We start from the raw sequence: 23,207 nt of genomic DNA, 5'->3' as shown, positions 1-23,207 counted from the left end.
TATTATTTATCTCTCTTTTTAGCCATACTTTTTTTATGTTTAAAATCACTTACCACCATATTTATAGCAGCCTAACTACACATCCAAATATTTTTTGCAACTAAATTCAACCAAGTTGGTCCAAACTCACTAAAAACCACTTTAATCATATCAGCGTATATACATGTGCGTTTCAATAACACAAAACATATCCTTCTTCGTCTTCGTCTTCATCTTCTCCTCCTCTTCCTCCTTTTTTTAAATTCGCGCACGTAGGTTCTTCGTCTTCCCTCCTTCTTCTTCTTCGCGCACATAGGTTCTTCTTCTGCTTCTCTTCTTCTCTTTCGTTATCGTTATCGCCAACAACACCAACATTTTGTTAACATCTTTATTTGTTCTGATTTTCATTGAGGCCATCATTAAATAATTTTGACTTATTTTTTAGTTTATTTCGGTTTATTTGTGAATTAATTTCGGTTCATTTGTGTGTTAATTGGGGTTCACTTGATGCTACTGATAAGTATTGACTAATTTTTTTATTCCTTAAGTAATTTCGGTTCATTTCTTAGTTTATTTGAGGTTCATTTGGATCCATAAATGCAGTGGCGGAGCCACGTTATGAGCAAGGGGGGCAATGCCCCCCCCCAAACTAATAAGGTGTATGTATAAGTTTTTAATTTTTTAGTTTAACCTCTTTTTAATTTTTAATTTTTCTTTTTTCTTAACTTATATTTTTCATGTTAGCCCCTCCCAAAATAATTTCTAGCTCCGCCCCTGATAAATGAATTCGATGTGTTTGTGTTAATTGAGGTTCACTTGATGCTACTGATAAGTATTGACTAAATTTTTTATTCTTTAAGTAATTTCGATTCATTTCTTAGTTTATTTGAGGTTCATTTGGATCCATAAATGAATTCGATGTGTTTGTGTTAATTGAGGTTCACTTGATGCTACTGATAAGTATTGACTAAATTTTTTTAGCAAAGAAGAATGAAATTGTTCATTATCATTTTATTGGATTGCATTAGATTCCACTCTATTCTATTTAATTAGTTCAGATTTGAACAATCAATAAAAAAAACTCAACCATCAATAAAAACACATCAAATTCATTTTTGGATCCAAATGAATCTCAATTAAACTAAGAAATGAATCGAAATTACTTAAGAAATAAAAATTTTTGTCAATACTTATTAGTAGTATCAAGTGAACCTCAATTAGCACACAATGAACTTAAATTAGTTCAGAGTTGAACAAATAGTCAAAAGGACTCAATCATTAATAAAAACACATTGAATTCATTTCTGAATCCAAATAAACCTCAATTAAACAAAGAAATAAACCGAAATTACTTAAGAAATAAAAAATTTGGTCAATACTTATCAGCAGCATTAAGTGAACCTCAATTAACACACAAATGAACCAAAATAAATTAAAAAATGAACCGAAATTATTTAATGATGACAGCAGAAAAAATCAAAACTAATAAAGATGTTTGTAAAATATTAGTGTTATTGGTGATGACGATAACAAAAAAAAAAGAACCTATGTACATGTATTTGGAAGAATAAGGAAGAGGAGTATAAGAAGAAGAAAGAAAGAAGAAGAATCTGTGTGCGCAAATTTAAAAAGAAAAAGACACGTAATTTAAAATTTTTTTATAATAATTTAGTTAAATTTAGTTAAATATTTTATTTAAATATAAAATTTTATTGTAATCATAGAAACCTATATCGACACCACAATCATAATCTAACTATTATTTTTATTAGATTCTTACTATTTAAGTGTTGATATTTATTTAAATAAATTAGTAAATTAATCACTAGATTATGTAATTCCCCAATCTAGTGGGATTTAGTCCCTCCATAGCCTCTAGAATTTTGTACTTTTGTTTTACAAAAGAATAGATGTGGAAAAAACAGAAGGAAAATCCAACCAATCGCGTATTTTTCTTACTTAATAATGTCCCAATTATCCAAAAAAACCATAACATAACCCTTCTTTTTCATTTCACCCAAAAAAGAAAATTCCCGAGTCACATTTTCCCGGAAAAATAAAATGAGATTTTCTCGCTCGATTTTCTTCTGATTTCAATTCACTGTATCTTTATAGGAAAAGAATTCCAATTTACGATGGCCGTTCTAATACACTACCCGGAAATGTCAATTGCCCCCCAAATTGTCAAAAACCCTAACCCTAATCTGAGCAAGCTCTACAGCTTCAGACCCTACACTAAGAAGGGTACTCTTAAGGCAATTGGGTCGAATCGTGAGCTGAAAATCTCTTGCAAAGTGAAGGAATTGGGCGTTTTGAATGTGGGTTTAGATCAGAATGTTAAGAAAAGTTCGAGACAGAGCAAAGAGGAGGAAGAGAAGCAGAATTACTATGTAAATTTGGGATACGCAATCCGAACCTTGAGGGAAGAATTCCCTGATTTGTTCTACAAGGAACTCAGCTTTGACATCTACAGGTACTTTTTTTTTTGGGAAAATTTTCATCAATTTTTGCATAATATTGTTGGGCATAGTAGGAGAGTGGCAAATTCGGTGCTTTCTATATTTTCATGAGTTTAAATTGGTTGCCTTATTTTTATTATTATTATTATTTTTTTAATTTTGGTCTATTGTTTTCAATATTGTAACGTAACATTTGAAGAAGGATTTGATTGATACAGTTATTATCTCAAAATCAAACATACAGGCTTATACACTAAGCTTTCTAAGGTTTAGGTTATATGATACTTGGTACTCTTGTATTTTGTAAAATGTAGGTGTAGGCATGAGTGCATGACCTAATATAAGGGCAGCTCATTGTAATTTGTCCCTCTTTTTTTTCTAAGTGTTTTGGTTGAGTTTTTTTCGTTTAGTTCAAGTGTCAAGTTAGAATAGTTATCTTTGGTATATAGTTGCTTTCATCTAAATTTTCTTTGTTTCCTGTTGAGCTAATCTTTTGTGACCTTCTACCAATTTATAATTGTAGTCTTATAGGTTTTGCTAATCTGTTCTTAATTAGTAGCTGCCAAACTTGTGGTTTTAGCTATTTATTTTAAAAAAAGAGTATTACATGGATTTATTGATAGTGAACCAAGTGAGGGGATTGGTTTTGGAAAAGCAAGAGGATTATGCTAAATGAATAAACTTGTTCTGTCATTGATAGTTTTGAACTGTTGGTAATTACAAGTTGAATAGCAGTTGAAAGTGTAATGTTACTTTACCCCCAAAAATGTGTAATGATGCATGCCCTTTGTAGCTATGCTTCTTTTTCCTTTTGCATATCGTTTTCCTGGTTATCAGAAACTACAGCACCAAGAATTGTGCTGACTTTATTTTTTAAGCTGAGATAGTTGTTTTGATAATTTACGCAATTATTTTCAGTTTGGTTTCTAACCATTTTCAAGATTCGTGTTCACAAATGTTTAAATCTTCTCTTTGGAACGCGGTTAGTCTTCTGTTATGTGATGTTAGGCTCAGTCATCTTCATGTGTAACTGCTCATATAACTGAGCATCTGCTTTTCTCTGCTATGCTAAAGCGACTAACTTTAAATATCTCTATATTTTACAGGGATGATATTGTATTCAAAGATCCGCTGAATACTTTCATGGGCATTGAGAATTACAAATCGATTTTCTGGGCGCTACGCTTTCATGGCAGGATTTTCTTCAAAGCTCTGTGGATCGACATAAGTACCGTGTGGCAGCCTGTTGAGGACATCATTATGGTTCGCTGGACAGTTCATGGGATCCCACGAGTCCCATGGGAGAGTCGAGGTAGGTTTGATGGAACCTCTGTGTACAAACTTGACAAACAAGGCAAGATATACGAGCACCGTGTCGACAACATTGCTTTGAATTCACCTCCCAAGTTTAAAGTTCTTAGTGTGGAAGAACTAATTCGATCTATTGGGTGTCCCTCAACCCCAAAACCAACTTACTTTGAAGTATCTTCAACTACTGAGAGAACATGATATTGCTCAAGTTCTTCAGAAAGTTTTGGTGTAAATTGTGCATATTATGGATAAATATATTGAATACATATAGCTGTGAGAAACTTGCCTTACATGGTTCTAGAATCTATTAGCACAAGTATATAATAGCCTATCTATATCACTATATATAGGGTTCTCTTTGCTATTGTGAATAGTTGAGCTTGTAAAGCATTGAATATATGATGTGTAATTCAATGAAATAGTTACATGATTGGCTAAGGATATTAGGATATAAATTAACAAAAATGAAAAAAAGATTGAGAAATTTAAGAATATATGGATACAAATTAGCTTATAATCCATATGTCAAAGGAATATAAGTCGCTTTTGATAAATGTACATGTATTAAAAAATCATTACCATATTAGATACTTAATCTTGTTTGTCTAAGAATCAAGTAGGCAAAGAAAAGGTAAAAAGAAAAAGACTTTACTTGAGCTGCTACTAGCTAAGTGTGATTGTGTGAACATGGATTTTATAACATCATAAAAAGCCAACAAAACAAACTCACCAACCAAATGTGCAATGATTATGGTCTGAAAGAAAAGTGTATCCCACTATTCTCACCAACTCCACTAATCCTTATCCTTTAATGATACAACTATATACATATACATGTATATAGTGAGATCTCTCCCCTTTCAATTCATATGAAATATTAGTTCACATATTGAGCATAGTTCATCTAGTGAGAATCACTTTGCAATGCTGAAGCTTTTTGATTCATCTCTGAGGCTCTTTGTGGTTCCTCTGTCTGTGGCAACCATATGGATTACTGTGACTAACAAGGAGGATAATAGCAGCTATGGAATGTTGAAGTATAGCAATCTCTCAGGTCTCAAGTAAGAAAAAAAATTCTTTTTTATCTTCTATTACTATTTTGTTTTCCAGAAAAACAAAAAAAATTCTCTGACTTAAATGTTTTATATAATTTAAAATGTTAAAATGTTAATAATTTAAGTCATGTCAAGAATTCAAATTCTGCTATTATAAATAAAACAATTGAGTTGAAAAGATCGTCTCTATAATGAATTTAATTCGAATTAGTCGGCTAGTAGGTTACATATAAGAAACAAAAAAAAAGTTGGAAATAATTTTTTTTCTTTTTTTAAATTATTCCAATAAAACACATTCAAATGAACTCTTAATTTGTTGTTGACAGGTATATGGTTTTCATCAGTGCCCTTTGTGCTGGTTATGCTCTTGTTGCTGTAGCATGCTCTTGGGTCAAATATGCAGTATCTAAAGCATGGATTTTCTTTATCTCTGATCAGGTTTGATGCTTAAGGCTTATAACTTATTACCATATATATGCACACATTTCCACTTGCATAAGTTAGACTGTTTAGGTTTCTTTTGGTATTAGAAATTTTATTTTTATAAATTAAAAATTTTTATTATATATTATTAGATAAACACTTAAAATGATCTCTATATTTTTGTTTCGGACGAATTAGCTTTTAATAAGAAAATTAATGAATAAATTAGTCATTGATCTTTTAATATATTATACAAATTATACCCAAGTAAAATGAGTATACAAATTAGAGGTATATTCTGTATAATTTTTTTACTTGGTGCTACTAATTATAGTTTCAACCTTTTAAAATTGGTTCATGAGCTGATTATTCTATATAATTGATTTTCTATTTTACAGATTTTAGCTTATTTAGTTGTCACATCAGTTGCTGCAGTAATGGAGATATATTACCTAGCTTATAATGGAGCTAAAGAAGATTCATGGAGTGAAGCTTGCAGTTCCTATGGCAAGTTCTGCAATAGAGTGAAGTTGGCTTTGATTCTACACTTTTTTACCTTTGGCTGCTTCTTGGTTTTGGCAGTGATTTCAGCTTTTAGAGCATTTAGTTTATTTGATCCTCCTCTTCTGAATTCTCAAGAGGTGGAACAAGTTAGAGGCTAATTGATTAGGATTTCAAATGCTGGTTTTGTTGTGAATTTCTTTCATTTCAAAATATGTCATTTTGGAATTATAATACAATAAACGATTAAGAGCTTAGAATCATAATCTTGATGCAATCACCTTACTAATCCTCCTTAAACTTTTTGTTTTTGGTCAAATCCTACTTACACTTTTTGTGTATATAAGAAAAAAAAACCATTAGATGTTTTCCTTCTCTAATTGATAATGCTACTTTTCTAATTTTCTTTTTCAACGAGAACAAAGATTAATTGGGAAACAATTACACTGTCTATACATCAAAATCGATATAAAAATATGATTATTATTAAGTAATTTTATATTTAAATTATTTTTTAATTAACAACAATTATTATTAAGTAATTGTACATTCAAAATATTTTTTTAATTAACAAAAAGTATAATACATTAAAAACTTACATACAGTTGTCTAGTTGTCTTCATGTGAAGTTACTAGTTGAGATCGTTAGATAATAGTTTAGTCAAACATATCAAATCATCTAACAATTCTCAACGAGCAACTTTCACATGAAAATAACTAAATGTGAGTTTTTTCCATCGGTTATTAATAAAATAATGATGTCAAAGAGTACATGCATAAAGGAATTAACAACCAATTTGAGTTAATCGAGTGATTAGTTCATTTGTTGGTTTAAATAAGTGTCAATGTTTGAATTCTGTCTTGTGTGCATAGCAATCGATTGACTAATAATAAATCCTTAAATAGAATTTAAATTCACGATAAATTAGTCCTTATCTTTTTATTATGTTGTCTACGGTATACCCTAATTAAATAAGTTAAAGACTAGTTCGCCGTGAATCTGAACTCCAAATTAGTGCTTCTCCTAATCCCCTAGGGGTGTCAAAAATCCCCAAGAGGCGGGGATCCCCGCGGGGGTCGCCCCGAATGGGCCCCGTTGGTGGAAAATTTTTTCCGTGGGGATGGGGATGGGGAGCAAAATTCCCCCAGGCGCAGGGACCCAAGCGGGGATCCCCGCCCCATCCCCGATAATTTCCCGAATATTTAAAATTTCTTAAATAACCTTACTTTTATTTCTAACATAGGTGGGTTTTTTAGTAATTTTACCAATTAAAAAAACCCTAACCCTATTATTCAGTCTTCTCTACTCACTGTGTTGTATAATTTTGATTTTCTCTCCTTTTATGTATCTAAAGCAATTAGACATATAGGGTTTATAATTTTGAAATAGTTAGGGTTTGATTTTGTAATAGTTGCTTGATTTTCTCTCCTTCTATGTATCTAAAGCAATTATGATTTTTCTTGCTGAGTATGGTGACCATCAAAGAATACTTAATGTTAAAGACTATATCTTATTGCTTTTTTTTAGAATGGAAGTTGTATTTTAAGATTTTATTTTATGGATTATAATTTGTTATGTTGTATTTCTGGACTTATAATCTTGGATAAGATATGTTTGTGTGTTTATAATAGTATTTTGTAGTTTGTTTTTTATTTTTTTGATATTTTTTACTATAATTTTCATATGAATGTTAAATATAAGGGGATGGGGAATGGGGCCCTGCGGAAAATATGGGGAACGCGGAAAATGGGGATGGGGACAATTATCCCCTCATGGTGGGGATCAGGGCGGAGATGGGAATTAATTCTGGGGGCAGGGACGGGAGCAGGGAGGCATCCCTTGCCCCCGCCCCGCTCCGCCCCATTGACATCCTATAATCCCCTCTTTGATTGAGAGATAGCATGAGAAATAAAAAATTATTTCTAAAACAAATCAGACAAAAAGTTAATTGAAATTAATGGGCTAAATAACGGGCCAGGCAGGCCCAACTCCAAAAACAGAATCTTATAACTGAAAAATGAATGATCCTCTTACTTCCTCTGTTTGGTGGTAGCTGCAACCTACGACCATGTCCGCTAACTCTATTTCCTCTTGCTCCTCTCTCCGATTCCTCACAACTCGAACAATCCCCAAAACCCCATTTCTCAAAACCCCATCTTTCATCCAAATACCCAGAAAAAACAACGACCACACCTTCTTCTCATTCAGACCCATAACCTTCCAGAAGCTTCCAACAACACCATCATCATCATCATCAACAACACCGTCACCATCAACTACCGAAGAAAATTCCCTTCAACCCATTGAAGAGCTTCCCCCAAAGCTTCAAGAAATTGTGAAGCTCTTCCAATCCGTTGAGGAACCAAAAGCCAAGTACGAGCAGCTACTCTTCTATGGCAAGAGCCTCAAACCCCTCGAACAGCAATTCAAAACCAACGACAACAAGGTCCAAGGTTGTGTCTCCCAGGTTTGGGTCCGAGCCTACCTCGACCCTCAACAAAACAACAACGTTGTTGTCTACGAAGCTGACTCTGACTCGCTCCTCACAAAGGGTCTCGCCGCTTTGCTTGTAACCGGGTTCTCGGGTCGACCCGTTAGCGAGATTGTTCGAGTCAAACCCGATTTTGTTCACCTTCTTGGGTTACAGCAGAGTTTGACACCTTCGAGGAATAATGGGTTCTTGAATATGCTCAAGTTGATGCAGAAGAAAGCACTGATGCTCTTTGTTGAAGCTGAAAAGGGTGCTTCTGAATTGGGTTCAAGTTCAAGTTCGAGTTTGGAAGTTAAAGATGGTAACTTTGTTGAGAATTCAAAGGGTTCTGGGGCTGGTGGTGAATCAGTGTCACAAAGTTCAGGTGAAAAAGGTGCTGAATTCACCTCAAGTTCTGAGGTCAAAGGTGGAAGCTTTGTTGAGAATTCAAGTGGTGGTGAATTGAGTGGTAGGGGGAGGAGGATAAAGGAGAAGCTTGAGAAGGAGCTTGATCCTGTTGAATTGGAAGTTGAAGATGTTTCATATCAGCATGCTGGGCATGCTGGTGTTAGAGGGAGTGGTGATGGAGAAACACATTTCAATCTTAGGGTTGTGTCTAAGGAGTTTGAAGGGAAGAGTTTGGTTAAGAGGCACAGGCTTATCTATAAGCTCTTGGATGATGAGTTGCAGTCTGGGCTTCATGCATTGTCCATTGTAGCAAAGACACCTTCTGAAGTCAATGAAGGATAAGAGGTTAACATATCTTTCTCCTTATTTTTGTCCTTGTTGTGTTATGCTTAAGGATGCTCTTGTTAGAATCCTTGTTTTGGTTTGATACATTGTATGTTGTGTCATTTTACATTGATTGATACACTTAATTAGCTGATGGATTTTTCAGTGGTTCACTGGTGTATGTAAATTATAAAATTCCAATAATAAACACCCGGAGTTTTTGCACCGAGGATTTGATTCTGAGGATATAGCAATTTTCTTGTTTAGAAGCAAGAGTATGTTGTTGCATAGAATACAGGCCCAAACTTAGAATCTGGTCCCATTGTTAATGTTTAGAGAGAAAAGAGTGAAGCACAAGTGAAGACTTTACTATGTTAGGTTCCAAATTTTAATGCTTACAGGTTGATATTTGCTTCTTTGTTTTAGATTTGGGTGATTTTATTTTATTTATTTATTGGGATCATTTCCCATTTGGAACATTAGTTCAGATTTTAGAACCTGCACGGATTGACATTTGCTATCGTGTTTTGTGTTGTGTTGAAGCTTGTTGGATATAACTAACATGAACAAATGAATAAGAGTAGAAGTTAAGAATAGCTAAAATTTCAAGCATGCAGAAAGTGCAAGAGAAATAAGATTTAGTGCATACTAATTTGAATCCTTATATGGAAATGCCTCAATGATTAGGAATTGAAATATATTCAACATTGACTATTATGTAATTGACATATATCATATTGAACAGTCATTTCTGTGTTTAGAAAAGAAAAAAAAAAGGTAAGTTGGTCTCGATTTATTGTAGCATTAGAGCAGACCACTCTACAAATGACTTTTCCGTATATACTAATCCAGAATAAGAATGTTGAGAACCACAAAGAAAGAAGGTAAATATCGTGGTGCAAAGATCACCGGAATGGCCTTGGAGGCTTCTCTAACACGGCAGAAAAGAACATCTCCCGATCATCCTTGTCCAGCTTTGGAACAACCACCCATTTATGCTTCTTATATCGCAGCATTTCGAATGCCTGCAAGTAATCATACAAATCTTCCTTTAAGCAGAAAAAGCTATCAATCCAAAGCAACCCCCCTGGCCTCAAAACTCTATCCCAATCATACAATATAAAGTCCAAGAGCACAAAATCAATCCAACCATCTAGAAACCTTGTTGTGTGGATCAAATCTAAGGTGTTGTCGAAAAATGGAAGCCTTTGATTTATAGTCAAGTATAGAGGAACAAGTCCTCTAAGAGCTATCATTTCACTGAAGGGTGCCCCAAAGTTGATAGTTACTGAAACTATAGTCACATTAAATTCCCTCATCCTAGCTGCAAAAGTACCTGTTCCAACACTGAAATCCAACCCTATTCTGATCTCTCCTGGCTTGATTCCTAGAACATCGGTTATGAGGAAATCGGATGTCTGATTTGAATCACCATCCAATCTTACCCATCTCGGCATCTCATGATGGGTGAGATTGAAGCAGTTTGAACACTTGAAGAATCCTTTACTGGTGGTGGTTGTGTTTGCGAGACATTTAAAGTTCTTGCATCTGTATTGACTCCATCTGACATTTCTATCGTCCGGGAGTTTCCACATGGACTCGTTAATGGGGAACGGTTGGCTGTACAGCTTAGGGGCTCTTGAGAAGCACCTTCTCCTTGGCAGAGGATCGCAGCCGTGAACCATAAGCCGTTGAGCTAGTTTCCAGTCATCATTGCAGATTTCGCCAACATCATAATCCATGTACTCCTCTAGTTCTTCCTTTATGGCAAAGCAAGCGTGTCCTATGCTGGTGAAGGTTGCATTTGCCCCCATGAAATTCTGTTTTCCTAATCTGTTAGGCTTGATCTTGACGTACTTGCGAATCTCCTCTCGCAGAAAGTAATCTGCAGGTTCATCATCGGATCGTTTCTTTTCTTTAAACAGAGGATGAACATCGAAATTACTGGTTCGCCGATTTTTCCCTTCATCGTGAGAAGCCACTGCCGACTCAAGAAGTCCTAGTACATCAGCAAGAAAGGCTCCTTGTTTGAATACAGATGCTGAAGTAGTTGGATCCAGCTCTGTTGTTCTCAGATTTTCAAGCTCCTCTTGAATTTTCTGAATTACGGTTCGCACAGTTTCAATCACTTCATTTTGGTTCCCGGAGTTGAAACTGGAGTAGAAAGATTCATTGCCGAGAAATGACTTCAAGGAGAAGAACTTGGACATGGCAGCACCAGAAAGGAGAAGAGCAACAGCCCCCGCGACAAAGATTAGAAAGTAAACCCGTCTCCATGTTTTCAACTTTGTTGTGTTAACATTCTGCTTTGTCATTGCAGGATCTTCAGGACTTAGAATCCTTAAAGATTTCATGTATCCTTAAATGTGAAAGTAATGACATATGTTTCAAATTATGAAATGATTCAGCATTTGCACTTCAAAGAGGATATACTCATGAAGCCATAGCAGCAAGACTGAAATTGAGGAAAGAACAAGAAAATGGATCATGGCATGGATTAAGATACTATCAGTGAAGATATAGTGTTATAGCATCAATTTGGTAAACCAGAATCAGAAGCATGGAGTAGAGGGGTGTTGAATTTGGATTCAATATTCCTAAGAATGCTAATAAAGGGTACTTATCTAGCTGATATTGCAAGCATTCCAAGGATTGCTTGACAAATACTTTGTTTCAATAAGCAAAAAAGGTGAATTGTCAAAGCATGAAACTATATCCTCTATTATTATTTTGGACAATACAAGTAAACAATATGAGTTAAGTATTTCACGGATCTAGAGAATTTCTGGTAGCAAGAAACTAGAAAATAATGCAGCTGAGGGTGGAAACAACTAGTGCCACAAGGCTTTGCATCAAGGCATATGCACATGTTCAAAATTTCAACTTTCTTATATATTATAAATTAATCAATCCCATTGTGTGTATACTTTTTATAGTAGATAACATTTTGACTGAGTTAATACTCAATTTGACCCTTAAAATTTGAGGTCGGAATTAAATTAATCTCTAAAGTTACAATTGACTCAATTCGGTCTTCAAAATTCTCTGAGTTGATTTTCGTACATGGCGTGTTGATTTTGCACGATAACTTGCTAAGATTTAGACTTCTAATTTAGATTCCATGTGGCTAAGTCCCCAACATCCTTATGAAGACGATAATAACAAGTTCAATTTAAAAATTTTGTGGTTCTAAAAGTAACAATTAAATTTTTAGAGTTCTAATAAATCTTGAGTATTAACTTGCATTTTGACATCAATATTTTCTTAACGACTAACATATTCTTTTTGTTTTGTTCATTAAAAATAATTTAAATACATAATTAATTAATAACAATTATATTTTTATATCAATATAAGTATTTTTGGTGCATGAATAGTATTATTATAAATCAATTAATATATGTCTACTGGTTTAAGAAAGTGCTACAGCCACATGCACAGCTAAATTTGTGAATGCTGACAAAAGTGAAGATGAGGCATGGCTAAAATATATATAATTTCAGCACTTGTGCATGTTTGCGTGAAAATAGAGGATTATTGAGCTACACTCCATTTGATTGTTGATATTAGAATATTTCATTCAACCCCTTAAATTAAGGATAATAGAACTTGGTACAAACTAAGTGTTATTTAGACCATACTAATATAAATATTTCCTTCAAAACATACTCGTGAAGGTGAATGAGAAATAGTTTGGTTTCTAAAAGATATATATGATGTTGACTTACTTTATAGACAATTGCATGTTCCAATTATTTAATTTAGTCCATAAAAGTATAAAGTAAAATAAAAACACATAATGCTGCTTTGGATCTTAAAAATTTATGCGGTATATATTTGGTCCTTTATTTTGTATCAAATCATTAAAGTGATATCATAAGTTGTCCTCTTATTTTTATGAGAAGTTAATCTATTTTTATTATCTTATTCTAATTTTGCAATAAAAAATTGTAAGGTGGCATCTTTTAATTATGAGTGTTCATGAATCGAGTGAAACCAGATTTGATGTGACATAGACTTGACCGAAATATATACCAGGTCTATTCGTTAGATTCGAACTCGGCCCTAGATCTGATAAAAAACATACACATTTTTGGGCCACGATTTTACGAAAAAAAAAAAATCGGATAAAAATTGGGCCATTAAAATTACCTTCTTGTAAGCGAGCATGTAAAAATATCCAAATTTCTAAGACTCCAACCATTATCTGACATGATAAAATTCACTTAGAAAAATATAACAAGAACCAACCATTCTCTAAAATTAAAACATAACCACAATCAATACTAATATTGTCTAATAACACCAAATATTTAAATCAATACAAATAACACAATACTATGCATTAGTCTAGTTAGTCTTATGCATTTTAAACATAAAACATTAACTTATAGTCTTGTAAGGACTAATAACACAAAGAATAACCATCATCTATCACTAATAACACAAAATATTAATTGTGTATGATGATAGGTCACCGCGTCGAGTTCGAATGACCCGAGTTATGTCCCGGACTCGACCCAAAATAATGACTGAGTCTATTTTTGAGACCTTTATCCGATCATAAATCCGATGAAATCAGAGCAAATTAGCCCCTAAAATATTCAATACCGGACCAAATCTTGAGACTGAGCCGAACATGCACACTCCTACTCCTAATTATATTTAAATCAGAAATATTGTCCGCCTTTTTTTTCCAATTGTAAATTATAGGCTTCATAATATAATCTTTCGTGCAATTTTATCTCCTCGATCTCCCTCTGCTCCACTGCGATCAATTTCTCATCTAACTTGTTTAAAAGGCTAAGAATTAGAATTTATTTAAAAGTTTTTTTTGAAATAATTAAAAATAAATAATTTAATTTTTTTTAATTTTAATTTTCATTTTTTTTATAAATCTGATTTTTAAATCGACTTACATATTTTTTAAATGTAAATTTTATTTTATTAATATATTATAATCATTTTAAATTATAGAATTAAATTTTAAATAAAAATAAATTCTTCCCTTGAAAGAAAATAAAATTCTTCTCTGATGTTAAATATCTCGCTATTTCAGAACTCTATTTCTCTTCAAACAATCCTTACCATCGTTCTCCACTTCCATCATCATAGAAATCTCACTCGCTATTTCAGGACTCTGTTTCTCTCCAAGTTATCCTCACCATCGTTCTCCACTTCCATCGTCACAGAAATTCCCTACTCTACCACCAATGGAGTCGCTTCACCCGCTGCACTTTGCCTTGACGACCGCCTTACCACTGTGTTCCTTTAGTTTTGTGTGAGTAATTATATGTTCCAGTGTACTTTTAGTTTGATCCTAATATGATTAGAGAGTGGATTTGTTCATAATTGTGTGCTTCTATGCAAGTTAGAGATTGATGATGACATGCTTTTCTTTTTTTTTTTTCTACATATTATATGTTTGATGAATTCCTTTATATTATAATTTTTTTCTATTTTCTTTAGCATTACTTCCTTGCACATTACATGTTTAACGAATTGCTTTACATTATGAATTATTATGTTTTACTTTAGTGTTTGATATTGGAGCTTATTGGTTTAACTGTTCAACTTATTGCAGTGATTGGTGAATTGCTTTATTTTTTTTCCTTGCACTTTACATGTTTGATGAATTGCTAAGCCTAAACTTAATTCTTCTTCCTTGGATATAACTACTCTATTTTCTTTAGCATTACTTCCTTGCACATTACATGTTTGATGAATTGCTTTACATTATGAATTATTATGTTTTCCTTTAGTGTTTGATATATTGGAGTTTATTGGTTCAACTGTTCAACTTATTACAGTGATTGGTGAATTGCTTTACTTTGTTTTCCTTGCACATTCCATGTTTGATGAATTGCTTTATATTATGAATTATTATGTTTTCCTTTAGTGTTTGATATTGGAGCTTATTGATTCAACTGTTCAACTTATTGGAGTGATTGGTGAATTGCTTTACTTTCTTTTTCTTGCACATTACATGTTTGATGAATTGCTAAGCCTAAACTTAATTCTTCTTCATTGGATATAACTACTTACAGACAAATTAACCAGTTATAGTTAATCCGATCTCTTATATATGATCAGTTTCAGGCACATGAGAACCGAGATACAATGAAAAAGTGAAGTGACATTGTAAGTTCCCACTCCTTCTTGGAAAATGATAATAAATTCTATTTGATCTTCTTTAATCAATAGTGACTATTTATATCTCCTTTGTGTTATGAATTATTATTTTTTTCTTTAGTATTTGGTATTAGGGCTTATTAATTTATCTTATTTTAATTCTTTTGCAGTTATTATTAGAAGGAAAAAAAAGAATTCTACTAAATATTAGTGCAAAAAGACTAGATTAAGAAGAAAATAAATGTTACTACTAAAAAGAGGACAACAAAAAAGAACTAATGACTCTCAATTGATGAAAGGAATATGAAAAACTTAGGAAAAAGAAAAGTGTTAGCTGATATGAGTAATAGAGTCAAAAAAGAAAAAGGTTTTTATCGGTATTGGTGAGAACTTAAGAAAAAACTGCAAGGATAGAGAGTTTGTTGCAAATACTTCATACCTACCAGCACCTATGTTGATTGATGAGCTTGAAAGACTAGATTTTACACAAACATTTTTTAATCCAAATGCATTTCAATGTGGAGTCTCTGCTGGTCAAGTTTATTCAAATACAAAGAAATTTAGGGCACATCCAAGTTGTCATTTATCTTCTGGACGACATGTGATCAATGGGATTAAGTTATTTTCTCAAGATTCTCAATTTGATATTTTAGAAGATGGATTAATTTCTATTAGAGTTGATTATGATTTTAACTATGATGATATTTCTCGTGAGTTTGCTATGATAAATCATAAATTTTTTATGCTATTAGCACTGTTAACCATTCTTTGAGTTAGTTTAGTGTTTAAGTTTTCTATTTTATATGTAAACAGCTTCTCAAAAATTTTACTGAGTGTTAGTTTATATGAAAGTAACACCGATTTTCAAAAAGGTACTATTATGCTATGTTTTTATTATATTGTTCCACATATATTTATATATCCATTCCATTTGTATTTATTTAATCAATTGCTTTTACATATGTTTTATTTTAAAGTTAATTTTTGTGATGTTCAAACTTGATATTGAATTATTGATAATTTGATATAGTATTTGTTTAAAATTGTTCTGATTGAGTAATTAGTTAGAATTTGTGTAGCTGAATTTGCTATTGAATTTGCAAGTAAAATTGGTATTTTCTTAGGCAGATTATGCTGATTGAATAAACCCAAAGGCATTGAAATCAGTTAGTGATAGCTCAATAGAGTTTTTTTTTTTTTTTTTTGCTATCCCACAGTCCAGCAAGTTAAGGAATAATCTGCGGTGGATCTGGCTTCTTTCTCAGGTTTGTTGTTGTCCAATGAAAAGTTGTATACACAAGACATGGTTCAATCTACTGATACTTGCTTAAGCGAACAAGTAAGCAAACTCCTCAACCAATCTAAGTTGGTTCTTCAAATAGTTAGTTAGTGATACCTGATACTATAACAATTATTGGTTAAGATATAATAAGGGACAATGTTAATAATATCACTAACTAACTATATATGTAATCACAAACTGTAAATTTACTGAGATTGTGGTATTCATTATGATTTATAGGTTGGGAGTTATCTAATGGGATACATTCACTATATGCAAATAGCCACCCACTTATGGTTGAGAATACTTAAAGAAACTAAAGAGAATGACAAGCACCATGTCTAAGGTGAATGCTTTTGCTGACAGAATAGTGAGTCTGCTGAAGCATTGCCATAGTGTTGTTCAGGTTCAGCAGATTCAAGCACAACTCATTGTACACAACCTCCATTCCCACACCACCATTGCTCAGCACTTCATCTCTGCATCCCAAAACCATGGCCTCCTCAACTCTGCAACTCTTCTCTTTACCCTCTTCCTTCCAAAACCTCATGTCTTCATCTGCAACTCTCTCATCAGAGCCTTCTCCCACTCCAACATCCCTCACACCCCTCTATCCATTTACGCCCACATGCACAACAACTCCATTGTCCCCAACAACTTCACCTTCCCTTTCCTCTTTAAGTCATTGTCCGACTCGTGCGACCTCATTGGTGCCCAGTGCGTGTACACTCACGTTGTCAAATTGGGGCATTTGAATGATGTTTATGTGCAGAATTCGGTTCTTGATTTGTATGCGTCGTGTGGGGATATGTGGTTGTGTCAGAAACTGTTTGATGAAATGCTCCACAGAGATGTTGTATCGTGGACTGTGATGATTATGGGGTACCGGAAAGCTGGCAAGTATGACAATGCCTTGCTTGTGTTTGAACAAATGCAGTATGCTGGTGTGGAGCCTAATAGGGTCACCATGGTGAATGCCTTGGCTGCTTCTGCTAATTTTGGTGCTATTGAGATGGGGACTTGGATACATGATATTGTGAGGAGGAACAAGTGGGAATTGGATGTTGTATTGGGGACAGCATTGATCGAGATGTATGCCAAATGTGGCAGAGTTGAAGAGGGGATGAGTGTTTTCAGGAGCATGAAGGAGAAGAATTTATATACTTGGAATGCAGTTATCAAGGGACTTGCTTTAGCTAAGAGTGGAGAGGAGGCAATTTGGTGGTTTGATAGAATGCAGAAAGATGGATTTAGACCTGATGATTTGACTTTGGTTGCTGTTCTTTCTGCTTGCAGCCACTCAGGATTGGTAGAGACTGGTAGACAGATCTTCAGGTACGTGGTTAATGGCAAGTATGGGTTTCAGCCTAATGTTAAACACTATTCTTGCATGGTTGACCTTTTAGGTCGTTCCGGCCGGTTGCAGGAGGCTTTTGAGTTCATAAGGTATATGCCGTTTGAACCGACGAAAGCTATTTGGGGTTCCTTGTTGGCTAGTTCAAAATCTCAGGGTAACTTGGAGTTGAGTGAATTGGCAGCCAGAAAGCTAGTTGAATTGGAGCCAGATAACACTGCATATTATGTTCATCTGTCTAATCTGTATGCAGAGATGGGAAGATGGAGTGATGTTGAGAAAGTAAGGGGAATGATGAAAGATAGACAATTGACGAAAGATTTGGGATGTAGTTCTGTGGAGGTTGAATGGCAAGAACATGTTGGAGAACTTATGGCATAAATCTCACATAATTTTTTTATGCAACTCAAGATGGGAAACTTTTTAATCCTTTCCAGATTTGGTGTTTGATCATCTTTGAGTTAGTTTGCAATTGTTTGCATGGTATTGTTAATTTGAAGATATAAATAGTGTAATCAAAGACATAAATAGCCATAAGTTTTGTTTTTATAATTGAAGTTTTCTTTGTTGTTGAGTTATATTTATTTTCTATATAGGACATCTACACCTCTTTTCAAGTATAAGTCACCAAGTAAGATTTAAGAGAACTTTTAGGAAAAGTTCAATTAAATTTTAATAAGAGTTAAATTATATATAATAAAATAATATAAAATAGAATTTTTGAAAATGGAAAATTATTTTTAAAAAAGAAATCATTTTTTTTAACAAAAATAAATTGGACAATTATTTATTCAGAATATTATGAATAAAATATTAGAGTAAGAATTATATACATAATTAGATAATAACACATTATGTATTTATAATCATACTAAATGATTTTTTGTTTTTGTGTCTAAAGACTAAGAAAAGATAAAAGAAAAAAAAAATAATAAAAGAAGAAGAAGAGGAAAAGAGACGCGGTGATATCTGCAACAGCCTAAGAGAGCTAGAAGGTTGGAGGCAGACTACGTTATCCGCCTGAAGCACCCTTTTTCTCCTCGCCGTTCGCCACCTCTGCCTCGCCTCCGCCGCCGTGCCTTATCCGCTCTGCTCTTTCCTTCGTAGCTGTGCCGCTGCTCTCCTCTCTTTCTCTCTCCAGTGTCGCCGTTCTAGCCACGTAGGTACAAAAAATTGTTTTGAATCTCTAATCTCTAAAAAATCTCTTATATCTATTAAAAGTTAATTGTTAGTTTGATCTATTTGCTAGTTAATTTTTCTGAAGTTCAAAGTTGATATTGAATTGTTGATAATTCGATATAGTATTTGTTTAAAATTACGCTGATTTTGAGTAATTAATTAGAATTTGTAAATGGGTATTTTCCTAGGCAGGTTGCATATTGAATAAAGCCAAAGGCATTGAAATCAGTTAGTGATAACTCAAATAGTTAGTGATATCAGAAACTGTAAATTACAGTTATTGGTTTAGATATTAAAAGGGACAATGTTAATAATATCACTAACTAACTATATGTATTCACTAACTGTAAATTTACTGAGATAGCGATATTCTTTAAATAAGTGATGTATGATGTGATTTATAGGTTGGGAGTTATCTAATGATTTAGAATACTTAAAGAAAGTAATGCAAGTTTTCATGCAAATGCAGGACCCAAACAGCTTCAAAGTAGAACATGCATTGTAAATCACAACCAGTGCAATGCAATCCTGCATTACATTGAAGACTCTGAACAAACATTGCTGCACTGCAACCTCCTGTGAGCTGCTGTAGCTTCCATTGCCAATGGCTCTGTCATCACTTCACTTCCACCACCACCCTCTCCTCCCCCACACACTAACAACAAAACTTCACCCAAAACTCTTCACTCCCCCTTCTTTTTCTTCCATTCAAACGTTCAAAGTTTCTGTAGTTTCGTCTTCAGCTTCCGCAATAACACCCCAACACCATCAACACCCGCTCCCACCAAATTTCTCACCCACCGAACTCCTTGATCTCTTGCGCTGTCAAAACGATGAGTTGTCTGCAATTCGCATCTTCCAATGGGCGGCAAAGCAGCCCAATTTCTCACCCAATCTCACCGTCTACAATGAAATCCTTCGTCATCTTGGCAATGTTGGTTACTTAGATTCAATGTTAAATGTACTTGGTGAAATGAAGTCTACAAATTGCACTGTCGATTCAAGTACTTTTATAATCTTCATTGAGAGTTATGCTAATTTTAACTCACATGAAAGGATTATCGAACTCTTCCAATTGATGGAAAATGAGTTTGGTTTGAAGCCTGATACACATTTTTATAACATTGCTTTAAATGCTCTTGTTGAAGGCGGAAAGCTTAGGCTAGTGGAAAATTTGCATTCGAAGATGATTAATAATGGAGTTAGATCTGATGTTTCAACTTTCAATATCTTAATTAAGGCTCTGTGCAAGGTGCATCAGTTGAGACCTGCAATTTTGATGCTTGAGGATATGGGGAGTTATGGTCTGGTGCCAGATGAGATGACATACACAACACTGATGCAGGGTTTCATTGAGGAAGGTGACATGAAGGGTGCCTTGAGGATCAAGGAACAGATGGTTGAGTCTGGGTGCCTGATGACGAATGTGTCGGTGAATGTTCTCGTGAATGGTTTTTGCAAAGATGGGAGAGTTGAGGAGGCGTTGAGGTTTATTGACGGGGTTTCTGACGAAGGTTTTTCCCCAAATCAAGTTACACTAAATGCATTGGTGAATGGATTGTGCAAGACTGGGAATATCAAGGAGGCTTTGGAGATGATGGATTTCATGCTCGAGAGAGGGTTCGACTTGGATGTGCACACGTACAACTCATTGATTTTTGGGTTGTGTAGGTCAGACGAGGTTGATGAGGCGGTTGAGATTCTTGAGCAGATGCTTTCAAAGGATTGTTCACCGAACACTGAAACTTACAACATGCTGATTAGCACTCTGTGCAAGGAGAACCATGTTGAGGCAGCCACTAAACTCGTCCACGTGCTTACTTCTTGGGGGATTTTGCCCAATGTTTCCACGTTCAATACTTTGCTACAAGGCCTCTGCATGGCCAGTAATCGCGAAATTGCTATGGTGCTGTTCAAGGAGATGAAGAAAGGAGGGTGTCGGCCGAATGAATTCACATACAGTATATTGATTGACAGCCTATGCTCCGAGAGGAAACTTAAAGAAGCTTTGTTGCTACTTAAAGAAATGGAGGCAAATCGCTGCACTAGGAATGTGGTAGTGTACAATACTCTGATTGATGGTTTGTGCAAGAACAAAAGGATTAAAGAAGCTGAGGAGATCTTCGACCAGATGGAGCTTGAGGGTGTGTCAAGAAATTCAGTAACCTATAACACTCTCATTGATGGCCTGTGCAAAAGTAAAAGAACAGAAGAAGCTGCACAACTTATGGATCAGATGATAACGGAAGGATTAAAGCCGGATAAGTACACTTATAATTCAATGCTTGCACACTATTGCCGAAATGGGGATATAAAGAAATCTGCTGAAATTGTGCAGACCATGAGTTCAAATGGGATTGAACCAGATATTGTAACCTATGGGACCCTTGTTCAAGGACTGTGTAAGGCTGGTAGGACAGAGGTTGCAAGTAGGCTTCTCAGATCAGTTCAGATGAAAGGTATGGTCTTGACTCCGCGCACTTATAACCCGGTGCTTCAAGCACTCTTTAAAAGAAAGAGAATAAAAGAAGGTATGAGGCTGTTTAGAGAAATGATGGAGAAAGCTGATCCTCCGGATGCTTTAACGTACAAAATCGTTTTCCGCGGCCTTTGTAATGGTGGTGGTTCCATACAAGAGGCTGTCGACTTCACCGTCGAGATGCTGGAGAAAGGAATATTGCCAGAGTTCCCGTCGTTTTGTTTCTTGGCAGAAGGTCTTTGTTCTTTGTCCAGGGAGGAGACACTCATTGAACTCATCAATATGGTGATGGAGAAAGCAAAGTTATCGCAGGGGGAAACATCTATGATTAGGGGATTCCTCAAGATCCAAAAATTTAGTGATGCATTGGCCAATCTTGGTGGTATATTAGAAAGGCAAAACAAGCCCAGAAGATTTTAGTGGTGAAAAGGTTTTGCTGTTTTGTTGTAACTTTACTATGGTGATGCTCCAACGTGTATAACAACCGGAAAGCACCTTTTTACACCGGATAAGTTTCTGTTACATAAATTTTGTCCATGTATTTTAGCAATTAAGGCTTTGTTCTAGTTGGCCTTATTAAGTTATTACTGAGTACTTTAATTTTAGCCTCTAAGGGAAAAATTGAAAAGGTTTGAAGTTACTGTTAGGCTCTCAGCATTCATATGAATGTCTCTAGGTGGATCTAGGGCCAGAGAAACAGAAAACTCACTTCTACACATAATGCTACATTGCTACTTATTAGAAAATTCTGCTATATATATTTGGTCCTTCATTTTCTATTAACTCTAATTTATTTGATGCAACCCAACAATGCAGGTACTTCTTTTTTTCAGATAATATTTCAATTGATATTTTGATGTCAATTGTCAATAAAAGCTTGACATAATTACTGAATTTAGGGCAAATGACCATATAAACCAAGCACCGGGTATATTTCGAATTGTACTAATCAGCTTGGTTTATATGGGTCATTTGCCCCTGAATTTATTATGTCACCTTTTTATTTTTATTTTTTTATATTAAGTGTCATTAAACTTATTCTGACTAAAATCGTCTCGCTTCATTCAGAATCTATGAACTTGGGATTAGATCATCATTAACAGAATCCTATAAACAATACATAACCGTTTTCACCTTGAAAAAGTTGAACTCATAGTGTAATAAAGGATTTAGCTATAGTTGAATAAATTGAAGTGATTTGTTTTATTTTTGGATGTAGCCGAATTTTCCAGATGCACCAAAAATACGAAGCATTTTGGCAATCCTACGATTCGGCAAATCAATCTGCGAAGGTTACTGATAGTAATAGTTAGAGAGGCCTCATTAACGAAGAGCTACTCGCCCCTCTGCTGGGATCTTCGCATTCGGTTTATTAAATACTAATGCTACTTAATTAACACTTAAGTACCTAATTAAGTTACATAAATGTGTGCGATTATCTAAATTAACCGTTAAACCGAACCAAACGATTAAAACTCATTCGATTCGTTAACGAGACATCGAATCGATCAATGTACGAAAGCAAACTTGAAGAATCACGCACTGATTTATGGCGCATCCTCCATAGGACCTTCGATTCACTGATTCCATTTCCAAATCTCAAATTAAACAACGAAATAAAAAAACTAGGGTTTGTTATTGATGAACGATGAAGGATGAAGGACGAAGAAGATGCTCAGTGAATACGAACCATAATAACTTGGAAGGGATCATGTTGCAGATAAATCCGCAATCGATGGTTGAAATTAACCATCCTTCCTTGTTTCTCTTCATAGCATCTTATCTTATTATAATTATTCAGCTTAGAATAAACTAACGATGAATTGAGAATAGAGAAAACGAAGAACACG

At 34.4% G+C, this 23,207-nt stretch overlaps 5 protein-coding genes, 1 non-coding gene and 1 pseudogene across 10 annotated transcripts; 5 read left to right on the top strand and 2 right to left on the bottom strand.

Moving 5' to 3' along the window:
- The first annotated feature begins 1,969 nt into the window (after positions 1-1,969).
- LOC107622541 (uncharacterized) lies at positions 1,970-4,190 on the top strand. The gene is made up of 2 exons (XM_016324477.3): positions 1,970-2,452; positions 3,545-4,190. Exons 1-2 carry the CDS (start codon positions 2,115-2,117, stop codon positions 3,945-3,947), a joined length of 741 nt encoding a protein of 246 aa, XP_016179963.1. The 5' UTR covers positions 1,970-2,114; the 3' UTR covers positions 3,948-4,190.
- A 173-nt stretch (positions 4,191-4,363) lies between these two features.
- Positions 4,364-5,994, top strand: LOC107622530 (CASP-like protein 2D1). Its single transcript, XM_016324465.3, has 3 exons — positions 4,364-4,810; positions 5,131-5,242; positions 5,626-5,994. Exons 1-3 carry the CDS (start codon positions 4,674-4,676, stop codon positions 5,887-5,889), a joined length of 513 nt encoding a protein of 170 aa, XP_016179951.1. The 5' UTR covers positions 4,364-4,673; the 3' UTR covers positions 5,890-5,994.
- Positions 5,995-7,752: 1,758 nt separating this feature from the next.
- Positions 7,753-9,171, top strand: CPSUFE (chloroplast sulfur E). Its single transcript, XM_016324403.3, has one exon. It carries the CDS (start codon positions 7,798-7,800, stop codon positions 8,947-8,949), a length of 1,152 nt encoding a protein of 383 aa, XP_016179889.1. The 5' UTR covers positions 7,753-7,797; the 3' UTR covers positions 8,950-9,171.
- LOC107622478 (S-adenosyl-L-methionine-dependent methyltransferases superfamily protein) lies at positions 7,769-11,692 on the bottom strand. The gene has a single exon (XM_016324390.3). It carries the CDS (start codon positions 11,283-11,285, stop codon positions 9,837-9,839), a length of 1,449 nt encoding a protein of 482 aa, XP_016179876.1. The 5' UTR covers positions 11,286-11,692; the 3' UTR covers positions 7,769-9,836.
- A 2,288-nt stretch (positions 11,693-13,980) lies between these two features.
- LOC107622524 (pentatricopeptide repeat-containing protein At5g66520 pseudogene) lies at positions 13,981-18,277 on the top strand (annotated as a pseudogene). Of its 3 annotated transcripts, none has more exons than XR_001616228.3 (4): positions 13,981-14,212; positions 15,025-15,072; positions 16,281-16,402; positions 16,586-18,277. The product of XR_001616228.3 is annotated as a pentatricopeptide repeat-containing protein At5g66520 pseudogene, transcript variant X2 (transcript). The 3 variants fall into 3 exon arrangements; XR_015905086.1 differs by having other exon boundaries at positions 14,058-14,212; positions 16,329-16,402; XR_015905087.1 differs by lacking the exons at positions 13,981-14,212; positions 15,025-15,072; positions 16,281-16,402 and adding an exon at positions 15,877-15,935 and having other exon boundaries at positions 16,560-18,277.
- Positions 18,278-18,589: 312 nt separating this feature from the next.
- Positions 18,590-22,134, top strand: MEE40 (Pentatricopeptide repeat (PPR) superfamily protein). Of its 2 annotated transcripts, none has more exons than XM_016324370.3 (2): positions 18,590-18,858; positions 19,348-22,134. In XM_016324370.3, exon 2 carries the CDS (start codon positions 19,483-19,485, stop codon positions 21,775-21,777), a length of 2,295 nt encoding a protein of 764 aa, XP_016179856.1. In that variant the 5' UTR covers positions 18,590-18,858; positions 19,348-19,482; the 3' UTR covers positions 21,778-22,134. The 2 variants fall into 2 exon arrangements, with proteins under 2 accessions (XP_016179856.1, XP_016179863.1); XM_016324377.3 differs by having other exon boundaries at positions 18,591-18,862.
- Positions 22,135-22,566: 432 nt separating this feature from the next.
- Positions 22,567-22,721, bottom strand: LOC148572821 (small nucleolar RNA snoR145). The gene has a single exon (XR_015906521.1). It is a non-coding gene; the product is annotated as a small nucleolar RNA snoR145 (small nucleolar RNA).
- Positions 22,722-23,207: the final 486 nt, after the last annotated feature.

Source organism: Arachis ipaensis, chromosome B2, assembly GCF_059453495.1.
Source record: "Arachis ipaensis isolate K30076 ecotype BB chromosome B2, ASM5945349v1, whole genome shotgun sequence".
Taxonomy (NCBI): domain Eukaryota; kingdom Viridiplantae; phylum Streptophyta; class Magnoliopsida; order Fabales; family Fabaceae; genus Arachis; species Arachis ipaensis.
This window is presented reverse-complemented; position numbering and strand designations above follow the sequence as displayed.